We start from the raw sequence: 27467 nt of genomic DNA on the forward strand, positions 1-27467 counted from the left end.
ATGTGATGGACATCCTCAACATGGTCTTCACTGGTCTCTTCACTGTGGAGATGCTGCTCAAACTGCTGGCTCTACGACTCAGGGTAAGTGCCTAACCCCTAACCCCTGACCCCTAACCCTGCTCAAGCTGCTGGCTCTACAACTCAGGGTAAGAGCCTAACCCCTAACCCTAACCTCTAACCTTGCTCAGGGTAATCGTCTCGTCTATTTTCCTACTATGTTCTTAGTCCTCCTCCCCTCCTCCCCTCCTCCCCTCCTCCTCCCCTCCTCCCCCACTCCTCCCCTCCTCTTCCCCTCCTCCTCCCCTCCTCCCCCTACTCCTCCCCTCCTCCCCTCCTCCTCCTCATTTTTTATTTATTGTAAAAAAAATAACAAACGATCTTTGTCTGTGTGCAGCATTATTTCATAGATGCCTGGAACTCTTTTGATGCTCTGATCGTGGTGGGGAGTGTCGTGGATATTGTGGTGACGGAGTTCAGCGTAAGTCCACTGATACACTGACAATTAAAGAAGAATATAAAATTACTGTTGTATTTGGACGCAAGTAACAAATAGAATTTGATTTGATTTGAGCTCATCAACACATTTGTATCTAAGATATTTCCTTCAAGTATAATTATATTCACGATACACCTGGGTTGAACGTTTTGGTCTGGAAACAGCTAACATTAAAGTTAGTTGCTACAGCCATTTTTGGACTTGAAGAATATAACTCGTGAGCTTAGCCTCTCAATATGGTTAAAACTATACTTTTGATATAATGGATGGTCAGTCCTAGCATCCATAGTTCTGTCTATGAATTTGAGAGTGGTTACATCCTTCAGCTTTGTAGTGGAATAATCCTCATTGTTTAAATTAAGGATTGCAGCTTTAACCAGATATCTATGTCACTACTGTATCTTACCTCTCTATCATGTTAATGTCTGTCTCTTTCCTCTGAATCTCTCTGTCTCTCTGTCTCTGTTTTCTCTGAATCTGTCTCTCTGTCCTCTGTCTGTCTCTCTCTCTCTCTCTCTCTCTCTCTCTCTGTCTCTCTCTCTCTCTCTCTCTCTCTGTCTCTTTCCTCTGTCTCTCTCCTCTCTCTCTCTCTCTCTCTCTCTCTCTGTCTCTCTCTCTCTCGCTCTCTCTCTCTCTGTCTCTCTCTCTCTCTCTCTCTCTCTCTCTTTCTCTGTCTCTCTCTGTCTCTCTCTCTCTGTCTCTCTCTCTCTCTCTCTCTCTCTGTCTCTCTCTCTCTGTCTCTCTCTCTCTCTCTCTCTCTCTCTCTCTCTCTGTCTCTCTGTCTCTCTGTCTCTCTCTCTGTCTCTCTCTCTGTCTCTCTCTCTCTCTCTCTGTCTCTCTGTCTCTCTGTCTCTCTCTCTCTCTCTCTCTCTCTCTGTCTCTCTCTCTCTCTCTCTCTCTCTGTCTCTCTCTCTGTCTCTCTCTCTGTCTCTCTGTCTCTCTCTCTGTCTCTCTCTCTCTCTCTCTCTCTCTCTCTCTCTCTCTCTCTCTCTCTCTCTCTCTCTCTCTCTCTCTCTGTCTCTCTCTCTGTCTCTCTCTCTGTCTCTCTCTCTGTCTCTCTCTGTCTCTCTCTCTGTCTCTCTGTCTCTCTCTCTCTCTCTCTCTGTCTCTCTGTCTCTCTCTCTCTCTCTCCATTCCAGAGCTCTGATGACAGTTCCAGAGTGTCCATCACGTTCTTCCGTCTGTTCCGAGTGATGCGATTGGTCAAACTGCTGAGCAAGGGGGAGGGAATTCGGACGCTGCTCTGGACCTTTGTCAAGTCCCTCCAGGTCAGAGGTCACTAGTGGGTCCGGGACCATGTGATCTGACCAGGAAAACTCTGGGCCCTACTTTCCATTCCATACAGAACAGAGTGTTGGTCTGGGATAATTCCATACAGGTCAGAGTGTTGGTCTTGGATAATTCCATTCAGGTCAGAGTGTTGGTCTGGGATAATTCCATTCAGATCAGAGTGTTGGTCTGGGATAATTCCATACAGATCAGAGTGTTGGTCTGGGATAATTCCATACAGATCAGAGTGTTGGTCTGGGATAATTCCATACAGGTCAGGGTGTTGGTCTGGGATAATTCCATTCCATACAGGTCAGAGTGTTGGTCTGGGATAATTCCATACAGGTCAGGGTGTTGGTCTGGGATAATTCCATTCAGATCAGAGTGTTGGTCTGGGATAATTCCATACAGGTCAGGGTGTTGGTCTGGGATAATTCCATACAGGTCAGGGTGTTGGTCTGGGATAATTCCATACAGGTCAGGGTGTTGGTCTGGGATAATTCCATTCAGGTCAGAGTGTTGGTCTGGGATAATTCCATACAGGTCAGGGTGTTGGTCTGGGATAATTCCATTCAGGTCAGAGTGTTGGTCTGGGATAATTCCATACAGGTCAGGGTGTTGGTCTGGGATAATGCCATTCAGGTCAGGGTGTTGGTCTGGGATAATTCCATTCAGGTCAGAGTGTTGGTCTGGGATAATTCCATACAGGTCAGGGTGTTGGTCTGGGATAATTCCATTCAGGTCAGGGTGTTGGTCTGGGATAATTCCATTCAGGTCAGAGTGTTGGTCTGGGATAATTCCATTCAGGTCAGGGTGTTGGTCTGGGATAATTCCATTCAGGTCAGAGTGTTGGTCTGGGATAATTCCATACAGGTCAGAGTGTTGGTCTGGGATAATTCCATTCAGGTCAGGGTGTTGGTCTGGGATAATTCCATTCAGATCAGAGTGTTGGTCTGGGATAATTCCATTCCATACAGAACAGAGTGTTGGTCTGGGATAATTCCATTCCATACAGAACAGAGTGTTGGTCTGGGATAATTCCATTCAGATCAGAGTGTTGGTCTGGGATAATTCCATTCCATACAGAACAGAGTGTTGGTCTGGGATAATTCCATACAGATCAGAGTGTTGGTCTGGGATAATTCCATTCCATACAGAACAGAGTGTTGGTCTGGGATAATTCCATACAGATCAGAGTGTTGGTCTGGGATAATTCCATTCCATACAGAACAGAGAGTGTTGGTCTGGGATAATTCCATTCAGGTCAGGGTGTTGGTCTGGGATAATTCCATTCAGATCAGAGTGTTGGTCTGGGATAATTCCATACAGATCAGAGTGTTGGACTGGGATAATTCCATTCCATACAGAACAGAGTGTTGGTCTGGGATAATTCCATTCCATACAGGACAGAGTGTTGGTCTGGGATAATTCCATACAGAACAGATTGTTGGTCTGGGATAATTCCATACAGATCAGATTGTTGGTCTGGGATAATTCCATACAGGTCAGGGTGTTGGTCTGGGATAATTCCATTCAGGTCAGGGTGTTGGTCTGGGATAATTCCATTCAGGTCAGGGTGTTGGTCTGGGATAATTCCATTCAGGTCAGGGTGTTGGTCTGGGATAATTCCATACAGGTCAGAGTGTTGGTCTGGGATAATTCCATTCCATACAGAACAGAGTGTTGGTCTGGGATAATTCCATACAGGTCAGAGTGTTGGTCTGGGATAATTCCATTCCATACAGGTCAGAGTGTTGGTCTGGGATAATTCCATTCCATTCAGGTCAGAGTGTTGGTCTGGGATAATTCCATTCCATTCAGGTCAGTGTGTTGGTCTGGGATAATTCCATACAGAACAGATTGTTGGTCTGGGATAATTCCATACAGGTCAGAGTGTTGGTCTGGGATAATTCCATTCCATTCAGGTCAGTGTGTTGGTCTGGGATAATTCCATACAGAACAGATTGTTGGTCTGGGATAATTCCATACAGGTCAGGGTGTTGGTCTGGGATAATTCCATACAGGTCAGGGTGTTGGTCTGGGATAATTCCATACAGAACAGATTGTTGGTCTGGGATAATTCCATACAGGTCAGAGTGTTGGTCTGGGATAATTCCATACAGGTCAGGGTGTTGGTCTGGGATAATTCCATACAGGTTAGTGTGTTGGTCTGGGATAATTCCATACAGATCAGATTGTTGGTCTGGGATAATTCCATACAGGTCAGGGTGTTGGTCTGGGATAATTTCATACAGGTCAGGGTGTTGGTCTGGGATAATTCCATTCCATACAGGTCAGAGTGTTGGTCTGGGATAATTCCATACAGGTCAGAGTGTTGGTCTGGGATAATTCCATACAGGTCAGAGTGTTGGTCTGGGATAATTCCATTCCATACAGAACAGATTGTTGGTCTGGGATAATTCCATTCCATACAGAACAGATTGTTGGTCTGGGATAATTCCATTCCATACAGGTCAGAGTGTTGGTCTGGGATAATTCCATTCCATACAGAACAGATTGTTGGTCTGGGATAATTCCATTCCATACAGAACAGAGTGTTGGTCTGGGATAATTCCATACAGGTCAGAGTGTTGGTCTGGGATAATTCCATACAGATCAGAGTGTTGGTCTGGGATAATTCCATACAGGTCAGGGTGTTGGTCTGGGATAATTCCATACAGGTCAGGGTGTTGGTCTGGGATAATTCCATTCAGATCAGAGTGTTGGTCTGGGATAATTCCATTCCATACAGGTCAGAGTGTTGGTCTGGGATAATTCCATACAGGTCAGAGTGTTGGTCTGGGATAATTCCATTCCATACAGGTCAGAGTGTTGGTCTGGGATAATTCCATTCCATACAGATCAGAGTGTTGGTCTGGGATAATTCCATACAGGTCAGAGTGTTGGTCTGGGATAATTCCATTCCATACAGGTCAGAGTGTTGGTCTGGGATAATTCCATACAGGTCAGAGTGTTGGTCTGGGATAATTCCATTCCATACAGGTCAGAGTGTTGGTCTGGGATAATTCCATACAGGTCAGGGTGTTGGTCTGGGATAATTCCATTCCATACAGGTCAGAGTGTTGGTCTGGGATAATTCCATACAGGTCAGAGTGTTGGTCTGGGATAATTCCATTCCATACAGGTCAGAGTGTTGGTCTGGGATAATTCCATTCCATACAGGTCAGAGTGGTGGTCTGGGATAATTCCATACAGGTCAGAGTGTTGGTCTGGGATAATTCCATACAGATCAGAGTGTTGGTCTGGGATAATTCCATACAGGTCAGAGTGTTGGTCTGGGATAATTCCATACAGATCAGAGTGTTGGTCTGGGATAATTCCATACAGATCAGAGTGTTGGTCTGGGATAATTCCATTCCATACAGAACAGAGTGTTGGTCTGGGATAATTCCATACAGATCAGAGTGTTGGTCTGGGATAATTCCATTCCATACAGAACAGAGTGTTGGTCTGGGATAATTCCATTCAGGTCAGAGTGTTGGTCTGGGATAATTCCATACAGATCAGAGTGTTGGTCTGGGATAATTCCATTCAGGTCAGAGTGTTGGACTGGGATAATTCCATTCCATACAGAACAGAGTGTTGGTCTGGGATAATTCCATTCCATACAGGTCAGAGTGTTGGTCTGGGATAATTCCATACAGAACAGATTGTTGGTCTGGGATAATTCCATACAGATCAGATTGTTGGTCTGGGATAATTCCATACAGGTCAGGGTGTTGGTCTGGGATAATTCCATTCAGGTCAGGGTGTTGGTCTGGGATAATTCCATTCAGGTCAGGGTGTTGGTCTGGGATAATTCCATTCAGGTCAGGGTGTTGGTCTGGGATAATTCCATACAGGTCAGAGTGTTGGTCTGGGATAATTCCATTCCATACAGGTCAGTGTGTTGGTCTGGGATAATTCCATTCCATACAGGTCAGAGTGTTGGTCTGGGATAATTCCATTCCATACAGGTCAGAGTGTTGGTCTGGGATAATTCCATTCCATACAGGTCAGAGTGTTGGTCTGGGATAATTCCATTCCATTCAGGTCAGTGTGTTGGTCTGGGATAATTCCATACAGAACAGATTGTTGGTCTGGGATAATTCCATACAGGTCAGGGTGTTGGTCTGGGATAATTCCATTCCATACAGGTCAGTGTGTTGGTCTGGGATAATTCCATACAGAACAGATTGTTGGTCTGGGATAATTCCATACAGGTCAGGGTGTTGGTCTGGGATAATTCCATACAGGTCAGGGTGTTGGTCTGGGATAATTCCATACAGAACAGATTGTTGGTCTGGGATAATTCCATACAGGTCAGAGTGTTGGTCTGGGATAATTCCATACAGGTCAGGGTGTTGGTCTGGGATAATTCCATACAGGTCAGTGTGTTGGTCTGGGATAATTCCATACAGATCAGATTGTTGGTCTGGGATAATTCCATACAGGTCAGGGTGTTGGTCTGGGATAATTTCATACAGGTCAGGGTGTTGGTCTGGGATAATTCCATTCCATACAGGTCAGAGTGTTGGTCTGGGATAATTCCATACAGGTCAGAGTGTTGGTCTGGGATAATTCCATACAGGTCAGAGTGTTGGTCTGGGATAATTCCATTCCATACAGAACAGATTGTTGGTCTGGGATAATTCCATTCCATACAGAACAGAGTGTTGGTCTGGGATAATTCCATTCCATACAGGTCAGAGTGTTGGTCTGGGATAATTCCATTCCATACAGAACAGATTGTTGGTCTGGGATAATTCCATTCCATACAGAACAGAGTGTTGGTCTGGGATAATTCCATACAGGTCATAGTGTTGGTCTGGGATAATTCCATACAGGTCAGGGTGTTGGTCTGGGATAATTCCATACAGGTCAGGGTGTTGGTCTGGGATAATTCCATACAGGTCAGGGTGTTGGTCTGGGATAATTCCATTCAGATCAGAGTGTTGGTCTGGGATAATTCCATTCCATACAGGTCAGAGTGTTGGTCTGGGATAATTCCATACAGGTCAGAGTGTTGGTCTGGGATAATTCCATTCCATACAGGTCAGAGTGTTGGTCTGGGATAATTCCATTCCATACAGATCAGAGTGTTGGTCTGGGATAATTCCATACAGGTCAGAGTGTTGGTCTGGGATAATTCCATTCCATACAGGTCAGAGTGGTGGTCTGGGATAATTCCATACAGGTCAGAGTGTTGGTCTGGGATAATTCCATTCCATACAGGTCAGAGTGTTGGTCTGGGATAATTCCATACAGGTCAGGGTGTTGGTCTGGGATAATTCCATTCCATACAGGTCAGAGTGTTGGTCTGGGATAATTCCATACAGGTCAGAGTGTTGGTCTGGGATAATTCCATTCCATACAGGTCAGAGTGTTGGTCTGGGATAATTCCATTCCATACAGGTCAGAGTGGTGGTCTGGGATAATTCCATACAGGTCAGAGTGTTGGTCTGGGATAATTCCATTCCATACAGATCAGAGTGTTGGTCTGGGATAATTCCATACAGGTCAGAGTGTTGGTCTGGGATAATTCCATACAGATCAGATTGTTGGTCTGGGATAATTCCATACAGGTCAGGGTGTTGGTCTGGGATAATTCCATTCCATACAGAACAGAGTGTTGGTCTGGGATAATTCCATTCCATACAGAACAGAGTGTTGGTCTGGGATAATTCCATACAGGTCAGAGTGTTGGTCTGGGATAATTCCATTCCATACAGATCAGAGTGTTGGTCTGGGATAATTCCATACAGGTCAGAGTGTTGGTCTGGGATAATTCCATACAGATCAGATTGTTGGTCTGGGATAATTCCATACAGGTCAGGGTGTTGGTCTGGGATAATTCCATTCCATACAGAACAGAGTGTTGGTCTGGGATAATTCCATTCCATACAGGTCAGAGTGTTGGTCTGGGATAATTCCATTCCATACAGGTCAGAGTGTTGGTCTGGGATAATTCCATTCCATACAGGTCAGAGTGGTGGTCTGGGATAATTCCATTCCATACAGGTCAGAGTGGTGGTCTGGGATAATTCCATACAGATCAGAGTGTTGGTCTGGGATAATTCCATTCCATACAGGTCAGAGTGTTGGTCTGGGATAATTCCATTCCATACAGGTCAGAGTGGTTGTCTGGGATAATTCCATTCCATACAGGTCAGAGTGGTGGTCTGGGATAATTCCATTCCATACAGGTCAGAGTGTTGGTCTGGGATAATTCCATACAGATCAGAGTGTTGGTCTGGGATAATTCCATACAGATCAGAGTGTTGGTCTGGGATAATTCCATACAGGTCAGAGTGTTGGTCTGGGATAATTCCATTCAGGTCAGGGTGTTGGTCTGGGATAATTCCATACAGATCAGAGTGTTGGTCTGGGATAATTCCATACAGATCAGAGTGTTGGTCTGGGATAATTCCATACAGATCAGAGTGTTGGTCTGGGATAATTCCATTCAGGTCAGAGTGTTGGACTGGGATAATTCCATTCCATACAGAACAGAGTGTTGGTCTGGGATAATTCCATACAGATCAGAGTGTTGGTCTGGGATAATTCCATTCAGGTCAGAGTGTTGGACTGGGATAATTCCATTCCATACAGAACAGAGTGTTGGTCTGGGATAATTCCATACAGATCAGAGTGTTGGTCTGGGATAATTCCATTCAGGTCAGAGTGTTGGACTGGGATAATTCCATTCCATACAGAACAGAGTGTTGGTCTGGGATAATTCCATACAGATCAGAGTGTTGGTCTGGGATAATTCCATACAGGTCAGAGTGTTGGTCTGGGATAATTCCATACAGGTCAGGGTGTTGGTCTGGGATAATTCCATACAGGTCAGAGTGTTGGTCTGGGATAATTCCATACAGGTCAGAGTGTTGGTCTGGGATAATTCCATACAGGTCAGAGTGTTGGACTGGGATAATTCCATACAGGTCAGAGTGTTGGTCTGGGATAATTCCATACAGGTCAGAGTGTTGGACTGGGATAATTCCATACAGGTCAGAGTGTTGGTCTGGGATAATTCCATTCCATACAGGTCAGAGTGTTGGACTGGGATAATTCCATTCCATACAGAACAGAGTGTTGGTCTGGGATAATTCCATTCCATACAGAACAGAGTGTTGGTCTGGGATAATTCCATTCCATACAGGTCAGAGTGTTGGTCTGGGATAATTCCATACAGAACAGAGTGTTGGTCTGGGATAATTCCATACAGGTCAGAGTGTTGGTCTGGGATAATTCCATTCCATACAGAACAGAGTGTTGGTCTGGGATAATTCCATTCCATTCAGGTCAGGGTGTTGGTCTGGGATAATTCCATTCCATTCAGGTCAGGGTGTTGGTCTGGGATAATTCCATACAGAACAGAGTGTTGGTCTGGGATAATTCCATTCCATACGGAACAGAGTGTTGGTCTGGGATAATTCCATTCCATACGGAACAGAGTGTTGGTCTGGGATAATTCCATTCCATACGGAACAGAGTGTTGGTCTGGGATAATTCCATACAGGTCAGAGTGTTGGTCTGGGATAATTCCATTTCATTCAGGTCAGAGTGTTGGTCTGGGATAATTCCATTCAGGTCAGAGTGTTGGTCTGGGATAATTCCATACAGATCAGAGTGTTGGTCTGGGATAATTCCATTCCATACGGAACATAGTGTTGGTCTGGGATAATTCCATACAGAACAGAGTGTTGGTCTGGGATAATTCCATTCCATACGGAACAGAGTGTTGGTCTGGGATAATTCCATTCCATACGGAACAGAGTGTTGGTCTGGGATAATTCCATTCCATACAGAACAGAGTGTTGGTCTGGGATAATTCCATACAGGTCAGAGTGTTGGTCTGGGATAATTCCATTTCATTCAGGTCAGAGTGTTGGTCTGGGATAATTCCATTCAGGTCAGAGTGTTGGTCTGGGATAATTCCATACAGATCAGAGTGTTGGTCTGGGATAATTCCATTCAGGTCAGAGTGTTGGACTGGGATAATTCCATACAGGTCAGAGTGTTGGTCTGGGATAATTCCATTTCATTCAGGTCAGAGTGTTGGTCTGGGATAATTCCATTCAGGTCAGAGTGTTGGTCTGGGATAATTCCATTCAGGTCAGAGTGTTGGTCTGGGATAATTCCATTCAGGTCAGAGTGTTGGTCTGGGATAATTCCATTCAGGTCAGAGTGTTGGTCTGGGATAATTCCATACAGGTCAGAGTGTTGGTCTGGGATAATTCCATTTCATTCAGGTCAGAGTGTTGGTCTGGGATAATTCCATTCAGGTCAGAGTGTTGGTCTGGGATAATTCCATACAGGTCAGAGTGTTGGTCTGGGATAATTCCATTCAGGTCAGAGTGTTGGTCTGGGATAATTCCATACAGATCAGAGTGTTGGTCTGGGATAATTCCATTCAGGTCAGAGTGTTGGACTGGGATAATTCCATACAGGTCAGAGTGTTGGTCTGGGATAATTCCATTCAGGTCAGGGTGTTGGTCTGGGATAATTCCATTCCATACAGAACAGAGTGTTGGTCTGGGATAATTCCATTCCATACAGGTCAGGTGTTGGTCTGGGATAATTCCATTCCATACAGGTCAGAGTGTTGGTCTGGGATAATTCCATTCCATACAGGTCAGAGTGTTGGTCTGGGATAATTCCATACAGATCAGATTGTTGGTCTGGGATAATTCCATACAGGTCAGAGTGTTGGTCTGGGATAATTCCATTCCATACAGAACAGAGTGTTGGTCTGGGATAATTCCATTCCATTCAGGTCAGGTGTTGGTCTGGGATAATTCCATACAGATCAGAGTGTTGGTCTGGGATAATTCCATACAGATCAGAGTGTTGGTCTGGGATAATTCCATTCAGGTCAGAGTGTTGGTCTGGGATAATTCCATTCCATACAGAACAGAGTGTTGGTCTGGGATAATTCCATACAGATCAGAGTGTTGGTCTGGGATAATTCCATTCAGGTCAGAGTGTTGGTCTGGGATAATTCCATTCCATACAGAACAGAGTGGTGGCCTGGGATAATTCCATTCAGGTCAGGGTGTTGGTCTGGGATAATTCCATACAGGTCAGGGTGTTGGTCTGGGATAATTCCATTCCATACAGAACAGAGTGTTGGTCTGGGATAATTCCATACAGATCAGAGTGTTGGTCTGGGATAATTCCATACAGGTCAGGGTGTTGGTCTGGGATAATTCCATACAGGTCAGGGTGTTGGTCTGGGATAATTCCATACAGGTCAGAGTGTTGGTCTGGGATAATTCCATACAGGTCAGAGTGTTGGTCTGGGATAATTCCATACAGGTCAGAGTGTTGGACTGGGATAATTCCATACAGGTCAGAGTGTTGGTCTGGGATAATTCCATACAGGTCCTGGGATAATTCCATACAGGTCAGAGTGTTGGTCTGGGATAATTCCATTCCATACAGGTCAGAGTGTTGGTCTGGGATAATTCCATTCCATACAGAACAGAGTGTTGGTCTGGGATAATTCCATTCCATACAGAACAGAGTGTTGGTCTGGGATAATTCCATTCCATACAGGTCAGAGTGTTGGTCTGGGATAATTCCATACAGAACAGAGTGTTGGTCTGGGATAATTCCATACAGGTCAGAGTGTTGGTCTGGGATAATTCCATTCCATACAGAACAGAGTGTTGGTCTGGGATAATTCCATTCTATTCAGGTCAGGTGTTGGTCTGGGATAATTCCATTCCATTCAGGTCAGGGTGTTGGTCTGGGATAATTCCATACAGAACAGAGTGTTGGTCTGGGATAATTCCATTCCATACGGAACAGAGTGTTGGTCTGGGATAATTCCATTCCATACGGAACAGAGTGTTGGTCTGGGATAATTCCATTCCATACGGAACAGAGTGTTGGTCTGGGATAATTCCATACAGGTCAGAGTGTTGGTCTGGGATAATTCCATTTCATTCAGGTCAGAGTGTTGGTCTGGGATAATTCCATTCAGGTCAGAGTGTTGGTCTGGGATAATTCCATACAGATCAGAGTGTTGGTCTGGGATAATTCCATTCCATACGGAACAGAGTGTTGGTCTGGGATAATTCCATACAGAACAGAGTGTTGGTCTGGGATAATTCCATTACACGGAACAGAGTGTTGGTCTGGGATAATTCCATTCCATACGGAACAGAGTGTTGGTCTGGGATAATTCCATTCCATACGGAACAGAGTGTTGGTCTGGGATAATTCCATACAGGTCAGAGTGTTGGTCTGGGATAATTCCATTTCATTCAGGTCAGAGTGTTGGTCTGGGATAATTCCATTCAGGTCAGAGTGTTGGTCTGGGATAATTCCATACAGATCAGAGTGTTGGTCTGGGATAATTCCATTCAGGTCAGAGTGTTGGTCTGGGATAATTCCATACAGGTCAGAGTGTTGGTCTGGGATAATTCCATTTCATTCAGGTCAGAGTGTTGGTCTGGGATAATTCCATTCAGGTCAGAGTGTTGGTCTGGGATAATTCCATTCAGGTCAGAGTGTTGGTCTGGGATAATTCCATTCAGGTCAGAGTGTTGGTCTGGGATAATTCCATTCAGGTCAGAGTGTTGGTCTGGGATAATTCCATACAGGTCAGAGTGTTGGTCTGGGATAATTCCATTTCATTCAGGTCAGAGTGTTGGTCTGGGATAATTCCATTCAGGTCAGAGTGTTGGTCTGGGATAATTCCATACAGGTCAGAGTGTTGGTCTGGGATAATTCCATTCAGGTCAGAGTGTTGGTCTGGGATAATTCCATACAGATCAGAGTGTTGGTCTGGGATAATTCCATTCAGGTCAGAGTGTTGGACTGGGATAATTCCATACAGGTCAGAGTGTTGGTCTGGGATAATTCCATTCAGGTCAGGGTGTTGGTCTGGGATAATTCCATTCCATACAGAACAGAGTGTTGGTCTGGGATAATTCCATTCCATACAGGTCAGGGTGTTGGTCTGGGATAATTCCATTCCATACAGGTCAGAGTGTTGGTCTGGGATAATTCCATTCCATACAGGTCAGAGTGTTGGTCTGGGATAATTCCATACAGATCAGATTGTTGGTCTGGGATAATTCCATACAGGTCAGAGTGTTGGTCTGGGATAATTCCATTCCATACAGAACAGAGTGTTGGTCTGGGATAATTCCATTCCATTCAGGTCAGGGTGTTGGTCTGGGATAATTCCATTCCATTCAGGTCAGGGTGTTGGTCTGGGATAATTCCATACAGAACAGAGTGTTGGTCTGGGATAATTCCATTCCATACGGAACAGAGTGTTGGTCTGGGATAATTCCATTCCATACGGAACAGAGTGTTGGTCTGGGATAATTCCATACAGGTCAGAGTGTTGGTCTGGGATAATTCCATTTCATTCAGGTCAGAGTGTTGGTCTGGGATAATTCCATACAGGTCAGAGTGTTGGTCTGGGATAATTCCATACAGATCAGAGTGTTGGTCTGGGATAATTCCATTCAGGTCAGAGTGTTGGACTGGGATAATTCCATACAGGTCAGAGTGTTGGTCTGGGATAATTCCATTCAGGTCAGGGTGTTGGTCTGGGATAATTCCATTCCATACAGAACAGAGTGTTGGTCTGGGATAATTCCATTCCATACAGGTCAGGGTGTTGGTCTGGGATAATTCCATTCCATACAGGTCAGAGTGTTGGTCTGGGATAATTCCATTCCATACAGGTCAGGTGTTGGTCTGGGATAATTCCATTCCATACAGAACAGAGTGTTGGTCTGGGATAATTCCATACAGGTCAGGGTGTTGGTCTGGGATAATTCCATTCAGGTCAGAGTGTTGGACTGGGATAATTCCATACAGGTCAGGGTGTTGGTCTGGGATAATTCCATTCAGGTCAGGGTGTTGGTCTGGGATAATTCCATTCAGGTCAGAGTGTTGGACTGGGATAATTCCATACAGAACAGAGTGTTGGTCTGGGAGAATTCCATTCCATACAGATCAGAGTGTTGGTCTGGGATAATTCCATACAGGTCAGAGTGTTGGTCTGGGATAATTCCATTCAGGTCAGAGTGTTGGACTGGGATAATTCCATACAGATCAGAGTGTTGGTCTGGGATAATTCCATTCAGGTCAGAGTGTTGGTCTGGGATAATTCCATTCAGGTCAGGGTGTTGGTCTGGGATAATTCCATTCCATACAGAACAGAGTGTTGGTCTGGGTTAATTCCATACAGATCAGAGTGTTGGACTGGGATAATTCCATACAGGTCAGAGTGTTGGTCTGGGATAATTCCATACAGATCAGAGTGTTGGTCTGGGATAATTCCATACAGATCAGAGTGTTGGACTGGGATAATTCCATACAGATCAGAGTGTTGGTCTGGGATAATTCCATACAGATCAGAGTGTTGGACTGGGATAATTCCATACAGATCAGAGTGTTGGTCTGGGATAATTCCATACAGATCAGAGTGTTGGACTGGGATAATTCCATACAGATCAGAGTGTTGGTCTGGGATAATTCCATACAGATCAGAGTGTTGGTCTGGGATAATTCCATTCAGGTCAGAGTGTTGGTCTGGGATAATTCCATTCAGGTCAGGGTGTTGGTCTGGGATAATTCCATTCCATACAGGTCAGAGTGTTGGTCTGGGATAATTCCATACAGATCAGAGTGTTGGACTGGGATAATTCCATACAGGTCAGAGTGTTGGTCTGGGTTAATTCCATACAGATCAGAGTGTTGGACTGGGATAATTCCATACAGGTCAGAGTGTTGGTCTGGGATAATTCCATTCAGGTCAGGGTGTTGGTCTGGGATAATTCCATTCCATACAGAACAGAGTGTTGGTCTGGGATAATTCCATTCCATACAGGTCAGGGTGTTGGTCTGGGATAATTCCATACAGGTCAGGGTGTTGGTCTGGGATAATTCCATTCAGGTCAGGGTGTTGGTCTGGGATAATTCCATTCAGGTCAGAGTGTTGGACTGGGATAATTCCATACAGAACAGAGTGTTGGTCTGGGAGAATTCCATTCCATACAGATCAGAGTGTTGGTCTGGGATAATTCCATACAGGTCAGAGTGTTGGTCTGGGATAATTCCATTCAGGTCAGAGTGTTGGACTGGGATAATTCCATACAGATCAGAGTGTTGGTCTGGGATAATTCCATTCAGGTCAGAGTGTTGGTCTGGGATAATTCCATTCAGGTCAGGGTGTTGGTCTGGGATAATTCCATTCCATACAGAACAGAGTGTTGGTCTGGGTTAATTCCATACAGATCAGAGTGTTGGACTGGGATAATTCCATACAGATCAGAGTGTTGGTCTGGGATAATTCCATACAGATCAGAGTGTTGGTCTGGGATAATTCCATACAGATCAGAGTGTTGGACTGGGATAATTCCATACAGATCAGAGTGTTGGTCTGGGATAATTCCATACAGATCAGAGTGTTGGACTGGGATAATTCCATACAGATCAGAGTGTTGGTCTGGGATAATTCCATACAGATCAGAGTGTTGGACTGGGATAATTCCATACAGATCAGAGTGTTGGTCTGGGATAATTCCATACAGATCAGAGTGTTGGTCTGGGATAATTCCATTCAGGTCAGAGTGTTGGTCTGGGATAATTCCATTCAGGTCAGGGTGTTGGTCTGGGATAATTCCATTCCATACAGGTCAGAGTGTTGGTCTGGGTTAATTCCATACAGATCAGAGTGTTGGACTGGGATAATTCCATACAGGTCAGAGTGTTGGTCTGGGATAATTCCATACAGATCAGAGTGTTGGACTGGGATAATTCCATACAGGTCAGAGTGTTGGTCTGGGATAATTCCATTCAGGTCAGGGTGTTGGTCTGGGATAATTCCATTCCATACAGAACAGAGTGTTGGTCTGGGATAATTCCATTCCATACAGGTCAGGGTGTTGGTCTGGGATAATTCCATTCCATACAGGTCAGGGTGTTGGTCTGGGATAATTCCATTCCATACAGAACAGAGTGTTGGTCTGGGATAATTCCATTCCATACAGAACAGAGTGTTGGTCTGGGATAATTCCATTCCATACAGGTCAGAGTGTTGGTCTGGGATAATTCCATACAGATCAGATTGTTGGTCTGGGATAATTCCATACAGGTCAGAGTGTTGGTCTGGGATAATTCCATTCCATACAGAACAGAGTGTTGGTCTGGGATAATTCCATTCCATTCAGGTCAGAGTGTTGGTCTGGGATAATTCCATTCCATTCAGGTCAGGGTGTTGGTCTGGGATAATTCCATACAGATCAGATTGTTGGTCTGGGATAATTCCATACAGAACAGAGTGTTGGTCTGGGATAATTCCATACAGGTCAGAGTGTTGGTCTGGGATAATTCCATTTCATTCAGGTCAGAGTGTTGGTCTGGGATAATTCCATTCCATACGGAACAGAGTGTTGGTCTGGGATAATTCCATACAGGTCAGAGTGTTGGTCTGGGATAATTCCATTTCATTCAGGTCAGAGTGTTGGTCTGGGATAATTCCATACAGGTCAGAGTGTTGGTCTGGGATAATTCCATTCCATACAGAACAGAGTGTTGGTCTGGGATAATTCCATTCCATACAGGTCAGAGTGTTGGTCTGGGATAATTCCATTCCATACAGGTCAGAGTGTTGGTCTGGGATAATTCCATTCCATACAGGTCAGAGTGTTGGTCTGGGATAATTCCATACAGGTCAGAGTGTTGGTCTGGGATAATTCCATTCCATACAGGTCAGGGTGTTGGTCTGGGATAATTCCATTCCATACAGGTCAGAGTGGTGGTCTGGGATAATTCCATTCCATACAGGTCAGGGTGTTGGTCTGGGATAATTCCATTCCATACAGGTCAGAGTGTTGGTCTGGGATAATTCCATTCCATACAGGTCAGAGTGTTGGTCTGGGATAATTCCATTCAGGTCAGAGTGTTGGTCTGGGATAATTCCATACAGAACAGAGTGTTGGTCTGGGATAATTCCATACAGGTCAGAGTGTTGGTCTGGGATAATTCCATACAGGTCAGAGTGTTGGTCTGGGATAATTCCATTCAGGTCAGGGTGTTGGTCTGGGATAATTCCATTCAGGTCAGGGTGTTGGTCTGGGATAATTCCATTCAGGTCAGAGTGTTGGTCTGGGAGAATTCCATTCCATACAGATCAGAGTGTTGGTCTGGGATAATTCCATTCCATACAGGTCAGAGTGTTGGTCTGGGATAATTCCATTCAGGTCAGAGTGTTGGTCTGGGATAATTCCATACAGGTCAGAGTGTTGGTCTGGGATAATTCCATACAGGTCAGAGTGTTGGTCTGGGATAATTCCATTCAGGTCAGAGTGTTGGTCTGGGATAATTCCATACAGGTCAGAGTGTTGGTCTGGGATAATTCCATTCAGGTCAGAGTGTTGGTCTGGGATAATTCCATACAGGTCAGAGTGTTGGTCTGGGATAATTCCATACAGGTCAGAGTGTTGGTCTGGGATAATTCCATACAGGTCAGAGTGTTGGTCTGGGATAATTCCATTCAGGTCAGGGTGTTGGTCTGGGATAATTCCATTCCATATAGAACAGAGTGTTGGTCTGGGATAATTCCATTCCATACAGGTCAGGGTGTTGGTCTGGGATAATTCCATTCAGGTCAGAGTGTTGGTCTGGGATAATTCCATACAGGTCAGAGTGTTGGTCTGGGATAATTCCATACAGATCAGAGTGTTGGTCTGGGATAATTCCATTCCATACAGGTCAGAGTGTTGGTCTGGGATAATTCCATACAGATCAGAGTGTTGGTCTGGGATAATTCCATTCAGGTCAGAGTGTTGGACTGGGATAATTCCATACAGGTCAGAGTGTTGGTCTGGGATAATTCCATTCAGGTCAGAGTGTTGGTCTGGGATAATTCCATTCCATACAGGTCAGAGTGTTGGTCTGGGATAATTCCATTCCATACAGGTCAGAGTGTTGGTCTGGGATAATTCCATTCCATACAGGTCAGAGTGTTGGTCTGGGATAATTCCATACAGATCAGATTGTTGGTCTGGGATAATTCCATACAGGTCAGAGTGTTGGTCTGGGATAATTCCATTCCATACAGAACAGAGTGTTGGTCTGGGATAATTCCATTCCATTCAGGTCAGGTGTTGGTCTGGGATAATTCCATTCCATTCAGGTCAGGGTGTTGGTCTGGGATAATTCCATACAGAACAGAGTGTTGGTCTGGGATAATTCCATTCCATACAGGTCAGAGTGTTGGTCTGGGATAATTCCATTCCATACAGAACAGAGTGTTGGTCTGGGATAATTCCATACAGGTCAGAGTGTTGGTCTGGGATAATTCCATTTCATTCAGGTCAGAGTGTTGGTCTGGGATAATTCCATTCAGGTCAGAGTGTTGGTCTGGGATAATTCCATTCAGGTCAGGGTGTTGGTCTGGGATAATTCCATTCAGGTCAGAGTGTTGGTCTGGGATAATTCCATACAGATCAGAGTGTTGGTCTGGGATAATTCCATTCAGGTCAGAGTGTTGGACTGGGATAATTCCATTCCATACAGAACAGAGTGTTGGTCTGGGATAATTCCATTCCATACAGGTCAGAGTGTTGGTCTGGGATAATTCCATTCCATACAGGTCAGAGTGTTGGTCTGGGATAATTCCATTCCATACAGGTCAGGTGTTGGTCTGGGATAATTCCATTCCATACAGAACAGAGTGTTGGTCTGGGATAATTCCATACAGGTCAGAGTGTTGGTCTGGGATAATTCCATTCAGGTCAGAGTGTTGGACTGGGATAATTCCATACAGGTCAGGTGTTGGTCTGGGATAATTCCATTCAGGTCAGGTGTTGGTCTGGGATAATTCCATTCAGGTCAGAGTGTTGGTCTGGGATAATTCCATACAGAACAGAGTGTTGGTCTGGGAGAATTCCATTCCATACAGATCAGAGTGTTGGTCTGGGATAATTCCATACAGGTCAGAGTGTTGGTCTGGGATAATTCCATTCAGGTCAGAGTGTTGGACTGGGATAATTCCATACAGATCAGAGTGTTGGTCTGGGATAATTCCATTCAGGTCAGAGTGTTGGTCTGGGATAATTCCATTCAGGTCAGGTGTTGGTCTGGGATAATTCCATTCCATACAGGTCAGAGTGTTGGTCTGGGATAATTCCATACAGGTCAGAGTGTTGGTCTGGGATAATTCCATACAGATCAGAGTGTTGGTCTGGGATAATTCCATACAGATCAGAGTGTTGGTCTGGGATAATTCCATACAGATCAGAGTGTTGGTCTGGGATAATTCCATACAGATCAGAGTGTTGGTCTGGGATAATTCCATACAGGTCAGAGTGTTGGTCTGGGATAATTCCATACAGATCAGAGTGTTGGTCTGGGATAATTCCATACAGGTCAGAGTGTTGGACTGGGATAATTCCATACAGATCAGAGTGTTGGTCTGGGATAATTCCATACAGATCAGAGTGTTGGTCTTGGATAATTCCATTCAGGTCAGAGTGTTGGTCTGGGATAATTCCATTCAGGTCAGGTGTTGGTCTGGGATAATTCCATTCCATACAGGTCAGAGTGTTGGTCTGGGATAATTCCATACAGATCAGAGTGTTGGACTGGGATAATTCCATACAGATCAGAGTGTTGGTCTGGGTTAATTCCATACAGATCAGAGTGTTGGACTGGGATAATTCCATACAGGTCAGAGTGTTGGTCTGGGATAATTCCATTCAGGTCAGGGTGTTGGTCTGGGATAATTCCATTCCATACAGAACAGAGTGTTGGTCTGGGATAATTCCATTCCATACAGGTCAGGGTGTTGGTCTGGGATAATTCCATTCCATACAGGTCAGGGTGTTGGTCTGGGATAATTCCATTCCATACAGAACAGAGTGTTGGTCTGGGATAATTCCATTCCATACAGAACAGAGTGTTGGTCTGGGATAATTCCATTCCATACAGGTCAGAGTGTTGGTCTGGGATAATTCCATACAGATCAGATTGTTGGTCTGGGATAATTCCATACAGGTCAGAGTGTTGGTCTGGGATAATTCCATTCCATACAGAACAGAGTGTTGGTCTGGGATAATTCCATTCCATTCAGGTCAGGGTGTTGGTCTGGGATAATTCCATTCCATTCAGGTCAGGGTGTTGGTCTGGGATAATTCCATACAGATCAGATTGTTGGTCTGGGATAATTCCATACAGAACAGAGTGTTGGTCTGGGATAATTCCATACAGGTCAGAGTGTTGGTCTGGGATAATTCCATTTCATTCAGGTCAGAGTGTTGGTCTGGGATAATTCCATTCCATACAGATCAGAGTGTTGGTCTGGGATAATTCCATTCAGGTCAGAGTGTTGGACTGGGATAATTCCATTTCATTCAGGTCAGAGTGTTGGTCTGGGATAATTCCATACAGGTCAGAGTGTTGGTCTGGGATAATTCCATTCCATACAGAACAGAGTGTTGGTCTGGGATAATTCCATTCCATACAGAACAGAGTGTTGGTCTGGGATAATTCCATTCCATACAGGTCAGGGTGTTGGTCTGGGATAATTCCATTCCATACAGGTCAGAGTGGTGGTCTGGGATAATTCCATTCCATACAGGTCAGGGTGTTGGTCTGGGATAATTCCATTCCATACAGGTCAGAGTGTTGGTCTGGGATAATTCCATTCCATACAGGTCAGAGTGTTGGTCTGGGATAATTCCATTCCATACAGGTCAGGGTGTTGGTCTGGGATAATTCCATTCCATACAGGTCAGAGTGTTGGTCTGGGATAATTCCATTCCATACAGGTCAGAGTGTTGGTCTGGGATAATTCCATTCAGGTCAGGGTGTTGGTCTGGGATAATTCCATACAGAACAGAGTGTTGGTCTGGGATAATTCCATACAGGTCAGGTGTTGGTCTGGGATAATTCCATACAGGTCAGAGTGTTGGACTGGGATAATTCCATACAGGTCAGGGTGTTGGTCTGGGATAATTCCATTCAGGTCAGGGTGTTGGTCTGGGATAATTCCATTCAGGTCAGAGTGTTGGTCTGGGAGAATTCCATTCCATACAGATCAGAGTGTTGGTCTGGGATAATTCCATACAGGTCAGAGTGTTGGTCTGGGATAATTCCATTCAGGTCAGGGTGTTGGTCTGGGATAATTCCATTCAGGTCAGAGTGTTGGTCTGGGATAATTCCATACAGGTCAGAGTGTTGGTCTGGGATAATTCCATTCAGGTCAGAGTGTTGGTCTGGGATAATTCCATACAGGTCAGAGTGTTGGTCTGGGATAATTCCATTCAGGTCAGAGTGTTGGTCTGGGATAATTCCATACAGGTCAGAGTGTTGGTCTGGGATAATTCCATACAGGTCAGAGTGTTGGACTGGGATAATTCCATACAGGTCAGAGTGTTGGTCTGGGATAATTCCATTCAGGTCAGGGTGTTGGTCTGGGATAATTCCATTCCATATAGAACAGAGTGTTGGTCTGGGATAATTCCATTCCATACAGGTCAGGGTGTTGGTCTGGGATAATTCCATTCAGGTCAGAGTGTTGGTCTGGGATAATTCCATACAGATCAGAGTGTTGGTCTGGGATAATTCCATACAGATCAGAGTGTTGGTCTGGGATAATTCCATACAGGTCAGGGTGTTGGTCTGGGATAATTCCATTCCATACAGGTCAGAGTGTTGGTCTGGGATAATTCCATTCAGATCAGAGTGTTGGTCTGGGATAATTCCATACAGGTCAGGGTGTTGGTCTGGGATAATTCCATTCAGGTCAGGGTGTTGGTCTGGGATAATTCCATACAGATCAGAGTGTTGGTCTGGGATAATTCCATTCAGGTCAGAGTGTTGGTCTGGGATAATTCCATACAGGTCAGAGTGTTGGTCTGGGATAATTCCATACAGGTCAGAGTGTTGGACTGGGATAATTCCATACAGGTCAGAGTGTTGGTCTGGGATAATTCCATTCAGGTCAGGGTGTTGGTCTGGGATAATTCCATTCCATATAGAACAGAGTGTTGGTCTGGGATAATTCCATTCCATACAGGTCAGGGTGTTGGTCTGGGATAATTCCATTCCATACAGGTCTGAGTGTTGGTCTGGGATAATTCCATTCCATACAGGTCAGGGTGTTGGTCTGGGATAATTCCATTCCATACAGAACAGAGTGTTGGTCTGGGATAATTCCATTCCATACAGGTCAGGGTGTTGGTCTGGGATAATTCCATTCCATACAGGTCAGGGTGTTGGTCTGGGATAATTCCATTCCATACAGGTCAGGGTGTTGGTCTGGGATAATTCTATTCCATACAGGTCAGAGTGTTGGTCTGGGATAATTCCATTCGATACAGGTCAGAGTGGTGGTCTGGGATAATTCCATTCCATACAGGTCAGAGTGGTGGTCTGGGATAATTCCATTCAGATCAGAGTGTTGGTCTGGGATAATTCCATTCCATACAGGTCAGAGTGTTGGTCTGGGATAATTCCATTCCATACAGGTCAGAGTGGTGGTCTGGGATAATTCCATTCCATACAGGTCAGGGTGTTGGTCTGGGATAATTCCATTCCATACAGGTCAGAGTGTTGGTCTGGGATAATTCCATTCCATACAGGTCAGAGTGGTGGCCTGGGATAATTCCATTCAGGTCAGGGTGTTGGTCTGGGATAATTCCATACAGATCAGAGTGTTGGTCTGGGATAATTCCATACAGATCAGAGTGTTGGTCTGGGATAATTCCATACAGATCAGAGTGTTGGTCTGGGATAATTCCATACAGGTCAGAGTGTTGGTCTGGGATAATTCCATACAGATCAGAGTGTTGGTCTGGGATAATTCCATTCAGGTCAGGGTGTTGGTCTGGGATAATTCCATTCCATACAGAACAGAGTGTTGGTCTGGGATAATTCCATTCCATACAGGTCAGGGTGTTGGTCTGGGATAATTCCATTCCATACAGGTCTGAGTGTTGGTCTGGGATAATTCCATTCCATACAGGTCAGGGTGTTGGTCTGGGATAATTCCATTCCATACAGAACAGAGTGTTGGTCTGGGATAATTCCATTCCATACAGGTCAGGGTGTTGGTCTGGGATAATTCCATTCCATACAGGTCAGGGTGTTGGTCTGGGATAATTCCATTCCATACAGGTCAGGTGTTGGTCTGGGATAATTCTATTCCATACAGGTCAGAGTGTTGGTCTGGGATAATTCCATTCGATACAGGTCAGAGTGGTGGTCTGGGATAATTCCATTCCATACAGGTCAGAGTGGTGGTCTGGGATAATTCCATTCAGATCAGAGTGTTGGTCTGGGATAATTCCATTCCATACAGGTCAGAGTGTTGGTCTGGGATAATTCCATTCCATACAGGTCAGGGTGTTGGTCTGGGATAATTCCATTCCATACAGGTCAGGGTGTTGGTCTGGGATAATTCCATTCCATACAGGTCAGAGTGTTGGTCTGGGATAATTCCATTCCATACAGGTCAGAGTGGTGGTCTGGGATAATTCCATACAGATCAGAGTGTTGGTCTGGGATAATTCCATACAGATCAGAGTGTTGGTCTGGGATAATTCCATACAGATCAGAGTGTTGGTCTGGGATAATTCCATACAGATCAGAGTGTTGGTCTGGGATAATTCCATTCAGGTCAGAGTGTTGGTCTGGGATAATTCCATACAGATCAGAGTGTTGGTCTGGGATAATTCCATACAGATCAGAGTGTTGGTCTGGGATAATTCCATACAGAACAGAGTGTTGGTCTGGGATAATTCCATACAGGTCAGAGTGTTGGTCTGGGATAATTCCATTCAGGTCAGAGTGTTGGTCTGGGATAATTCCATACAGGTCAGAGTGTTGGTCTGGGATAATTCCATACAGGTCAGAGTGTTGGTCTGGGATAATTCCATTCCATTCCATTCAGGTCAGGGTGTTGGTCTGGGATAATTCCATTCCATACAGAACAGAGTGTTGGTCTGGGATAATTCCATTCCATACAGGTCAGGGTGTTGGTCTGGGATAATTCCATTCCATACAGGTCTGAGTGTTGGTCTGGGATAATTCCATTCCATACAGGTCAGGGTGTTGGTCTGGGATAATTCCATTCCATACAGAACAGAGTGTTGGTCTGGGATAATTCCATTCCATACAGGTCAGGGTGTTGGTCTGGGATAATTCCATTCCATACAGGTCAGGGTGTTGGTCTGGGATAATTCCATTCCATACAGGTCAGGGTGTTGGTCTGGGATAATTCTATTCCATACAGGTCAGAGTGTTGGTCTGGGATAATTCCATTCCATACAGGTCAGAGTGGTGGTCTGGGATAATTCCATTCCATACAGGTCAGAGTGGTGGTCTGGGATAATTCCATTCAGATCAGAGTGTTGGTCTGGGATAATTCCATTCCATACAGGTCAGAGTGTTGGTCTGGGATAATTCCATTCCATACAGGTCAGAGTGGTGGTCAGGGATAATTCCATTCAGATCAGAGTGTTGGTCTGGGATAATTCCATTCCATACAGGTCAGAGTGTTGGTCTGGGATAATTCCATACAGATCAGAGTATTGGTCTGGGATAATTCCATACAGATCAGAGTGTTGGTCTGGGATAATTCCATTCCATACAGGTCAGAGTGTTGGTCTGGGATAATTCCATACAGATCAGAGTGTTGGTCTGGGATAATTCCATTCAGGTCAGAGTGTTGGTCTGGGATAATTCCATTCCATACAGAACAGAGTGTTGGTCTGGGATAATTCCATACAGATCAGAGTGTTGGTCTGGGATAATTCCATACAGATCAGAGTGTTGGACTGGGATAATTCCATACAGGTCAGAGTGTTGGTCTGGGATAATTCCATACAGGTCAGAGTGTTGGACTGGGATAATTCTATTCCATACAGATCAGAGTGTTGGTCTGGGATAATTCCATTCCATACAGGTCAGAGTGGTGGTCTGGGATAATTCCATACAGGTCAGAGTGTTGGTCTGGGATAATTCCATTCCATACAGAACAGAGTGTTGGTCTGGGATAATTCCATTCCATTCAGGTCAGAGTGTTGGTCTGGGATAATTCCATTCCATACAGGTCAGAGTATTGGTCTGGGATAATTCCATTCCATACAGGTCAGAGTGTTGGTCTGGGATAATTCCATACAGATCAGATTGTTGGTCTGGGATAATTCCATACAGGTCAGAGTGTTGGTCTGGGATAATTCCATTCCATACAGAACAGAGTGTTGGTCTGGGATAATTCCATTCCATACAGAACAGAGTGTTGGTCTGGGATAATTCCATACAGAACAGAGTGTTGGTCTGGGATAATTCCATTCCATACGGAACAGAGTGTTGGTCTGGGATAATTCCATTCCATACGGAACAGAGTGTTGGTCTGGGATAATTCCATTTCATTCAGGTCAGAGTGTTGGTCTGGGATAATTCCATACAGATCAGAGTGTTGGTCTGGGATAATTCCATTCAGGTCAGAGTGTTGGACTGGGATAATTCCATACAGGTCAGAGTGTTGGTCTGGGATAATTCCATTCAGGTCAGGGTGTTGGTCTGGGATAATTCCATTCCATACAGAACAGAGTGTTGGTCTGGGATAATTCCATTCCATACAGGTCAGGGTGTTGGTCTGGGATAATTCCATTCCATACAGGTCAGAGTGTTGGTCTGGGATAATTCCATTCCATACAGGTCAGGGTGTTGGTCTGGGATAATTCCATTCCATACAGAACAGAGTGTTGGTCTGGGATAATTCCATACAGGTCAGGGTGTTGGTCTGGGATAGTTCCATACAGGTCAGAGTGTTGGACTGGGATAATTCCATACAGGTCATGGTGTTGGTCTGGGATAATTCCATTCAGGTCAGGGTGTTGGTCTGGGATAATTCCATTCAGGTCAGAGTGTTGGTCTGGGAGAATTCCATTCCATACAGATCAGAGTGTTGGTCTGGGATAATTCCATTCAGGTCAGAGTGTTGGTCTGGGAGAATTCCATTCCATACAGAACAGAGTGTTGGTCTGGGATAATTCCATACAGGTCAGAGTGTTGGTCTGGGATAATTCCATTCAGGTCAGAGTGTTGGTCTGGGATAATTCCATACAGGTCAGAGTGTTGGACTGGGATAATTCCATACAGGTCAGAGTGTTGGTCTGGGATAATTCCATTCAGGTCAGGGTGTTGGTCTGGGATAATTCCATACAGGTCAGGTGTTGGTCTGGGATAATTCCATTCCATACAGAACAGAGTGTTGGTCTGGGATAATTCCATTCCATACAGGTCAGGTGTTGGTCTGGGATAATTCCATACAGGTCAGAGTGTTGGACTGGGATAATTCCATACAGGTCAGAGTGTTGGTCTGGGATAATTCCATTCAGGTCAGGGTGTTGGACTGGGATAATTCCATACAGGTCAGGGTGTTGGTCTGGGATAATTCCATTCCATACAGAACAGAGTGTTGGTCTGGGATAATTCCATTCCATACAGAACAGAGTGTTGGTCTGGGATAATTCCATTCCATACAGGTCAGGGTGTTCTGGGATAATTCCATTCCATACAGGTCAGAGTGTTGGTCTGGGATAATTCCATTCCATACAGAACAGAGTGTTGGTCTGGGATAATTCCATTCCATACAGGTCAGGGTGTTGGTCTGGGATAATTCCATTCCATACAGAACAGAGTGTTGGTCTGGGATAATTCCATTCCATACAGGTCAGGGTGTTGGTCTGGGATAATTCCATTCCATACAGGTCAGAGTGTTGGTCTGGGATAATTCCATTCCATACAGGTCAGGGTGTTGGTCTGGGATAATTCCATTCCATACAGAACAGAGTGTTGGTCTGGGATAATTCCATTCCATACAGGTCAGGGTGTTGGTCTGGGATAATTCCATTCCATACAGGTCAGAGTGTTGGTCTGGGATAATTCCATTCCATACAGATCAGAGTGTTGGTCTGGGATAATTCCATTCCATACAGGTCAGAGTGGTGGTCTGGGATAATTCCATTCAGATCAGAGTGTTGGTCTGGGATAATTCCATTCCATACAGGTCAGAGTGTTGGTCTGGGATAATTCCATTCCATACAGGTCAGGGTGTTGGTCTGGGATAATTCCATTCCATACAGGTCAGGGTGTTGGTCTGGGATAATTCCATTCCATACAGGTCAGAGTGTTGGTCTGGGATAATTCCATTCCATACAGGTCAGAGTGTTGGTCTGGGATAATTCCATTCCATACAGGTCAGTGTGTTGGTCTGGGATAATTCCATTCCATACAGGTCAGAGTGTTGGTCTGGGATAATTCCATTCCATACAGGTCAGAGTGTTGGTCTGGGATAATTCCATTCCATACAGGTCAGAGTGTTGGTCTGGGATAATTCCATTCCATACAGGTCAGAGTGTTGGTCTGGGATAATTCCATTCCATACAGGTCAGAGTGGTGGTCTGGGATAATTCCATTCAGATCAGAGTGTTGGTCTGGGATAATTCCATTCCATACAGGTCAGAGTGTTGGTCTGGGATAATTCCATACAGAGGTCAGAGTGTTGGTCTGGGATAATTCCATACAGATCAGAGTGTTGGTCTGGGATAATTCCATACAGGTCAGAGTGTTGGTCTGGGATAATTCCATTCCATACAGATCAGAGTGTTGGTCTGGGATAATTCCATACAGATCAGAGTGTTGGTCTG

At 44.8% G+C, this 27467-nt stretch overlaps 1 protein-coding gene across 1 annotated transcript in view; it reads left to right on the plus strand.

The window, feature by feature from the left end:
- Positions 1–27467, plus strand: part of LOC112237193 (voltage-dependent L-type calcium channel subunit alpha-1F-like) — a 73317-nt gene that overhangs the window by 3262 nt on the left and 42588 nt on the right. The window contains exons 4-6 of the mRNA XM_042299817.1: positions 1–83; positions 397–480; positions 1638–1766. The exon at positions 1–83 is cut by the window's left edge and continues 28 nt beyond it. Coding sequence (XP_042155751.1) covers positions 1–83; positions 397–480; positions 1638–1766 — 296 coding nt within the window. The remainder of the gene's footprint in view (positions 84–396; positions 481–1637; positions 1767–27467) is intronic.

Source organism: Oncorhynchus tshawytscha, linkage group LG16 (genome assembly GCF_018296145.1).
Source record: "Oncorhynchus tshawytscha isolate Ot180627B linkage group LG16, Otsh_v2.0, whole genome shotgun sequence".
NCBI classification, from domain to species: Eukaryota; Metazoa; Chordata; class Actinopteri; order Salmoniformes; family Salmonidae; genus Oncorhynchus; species Oncorhynchus tshawytscha.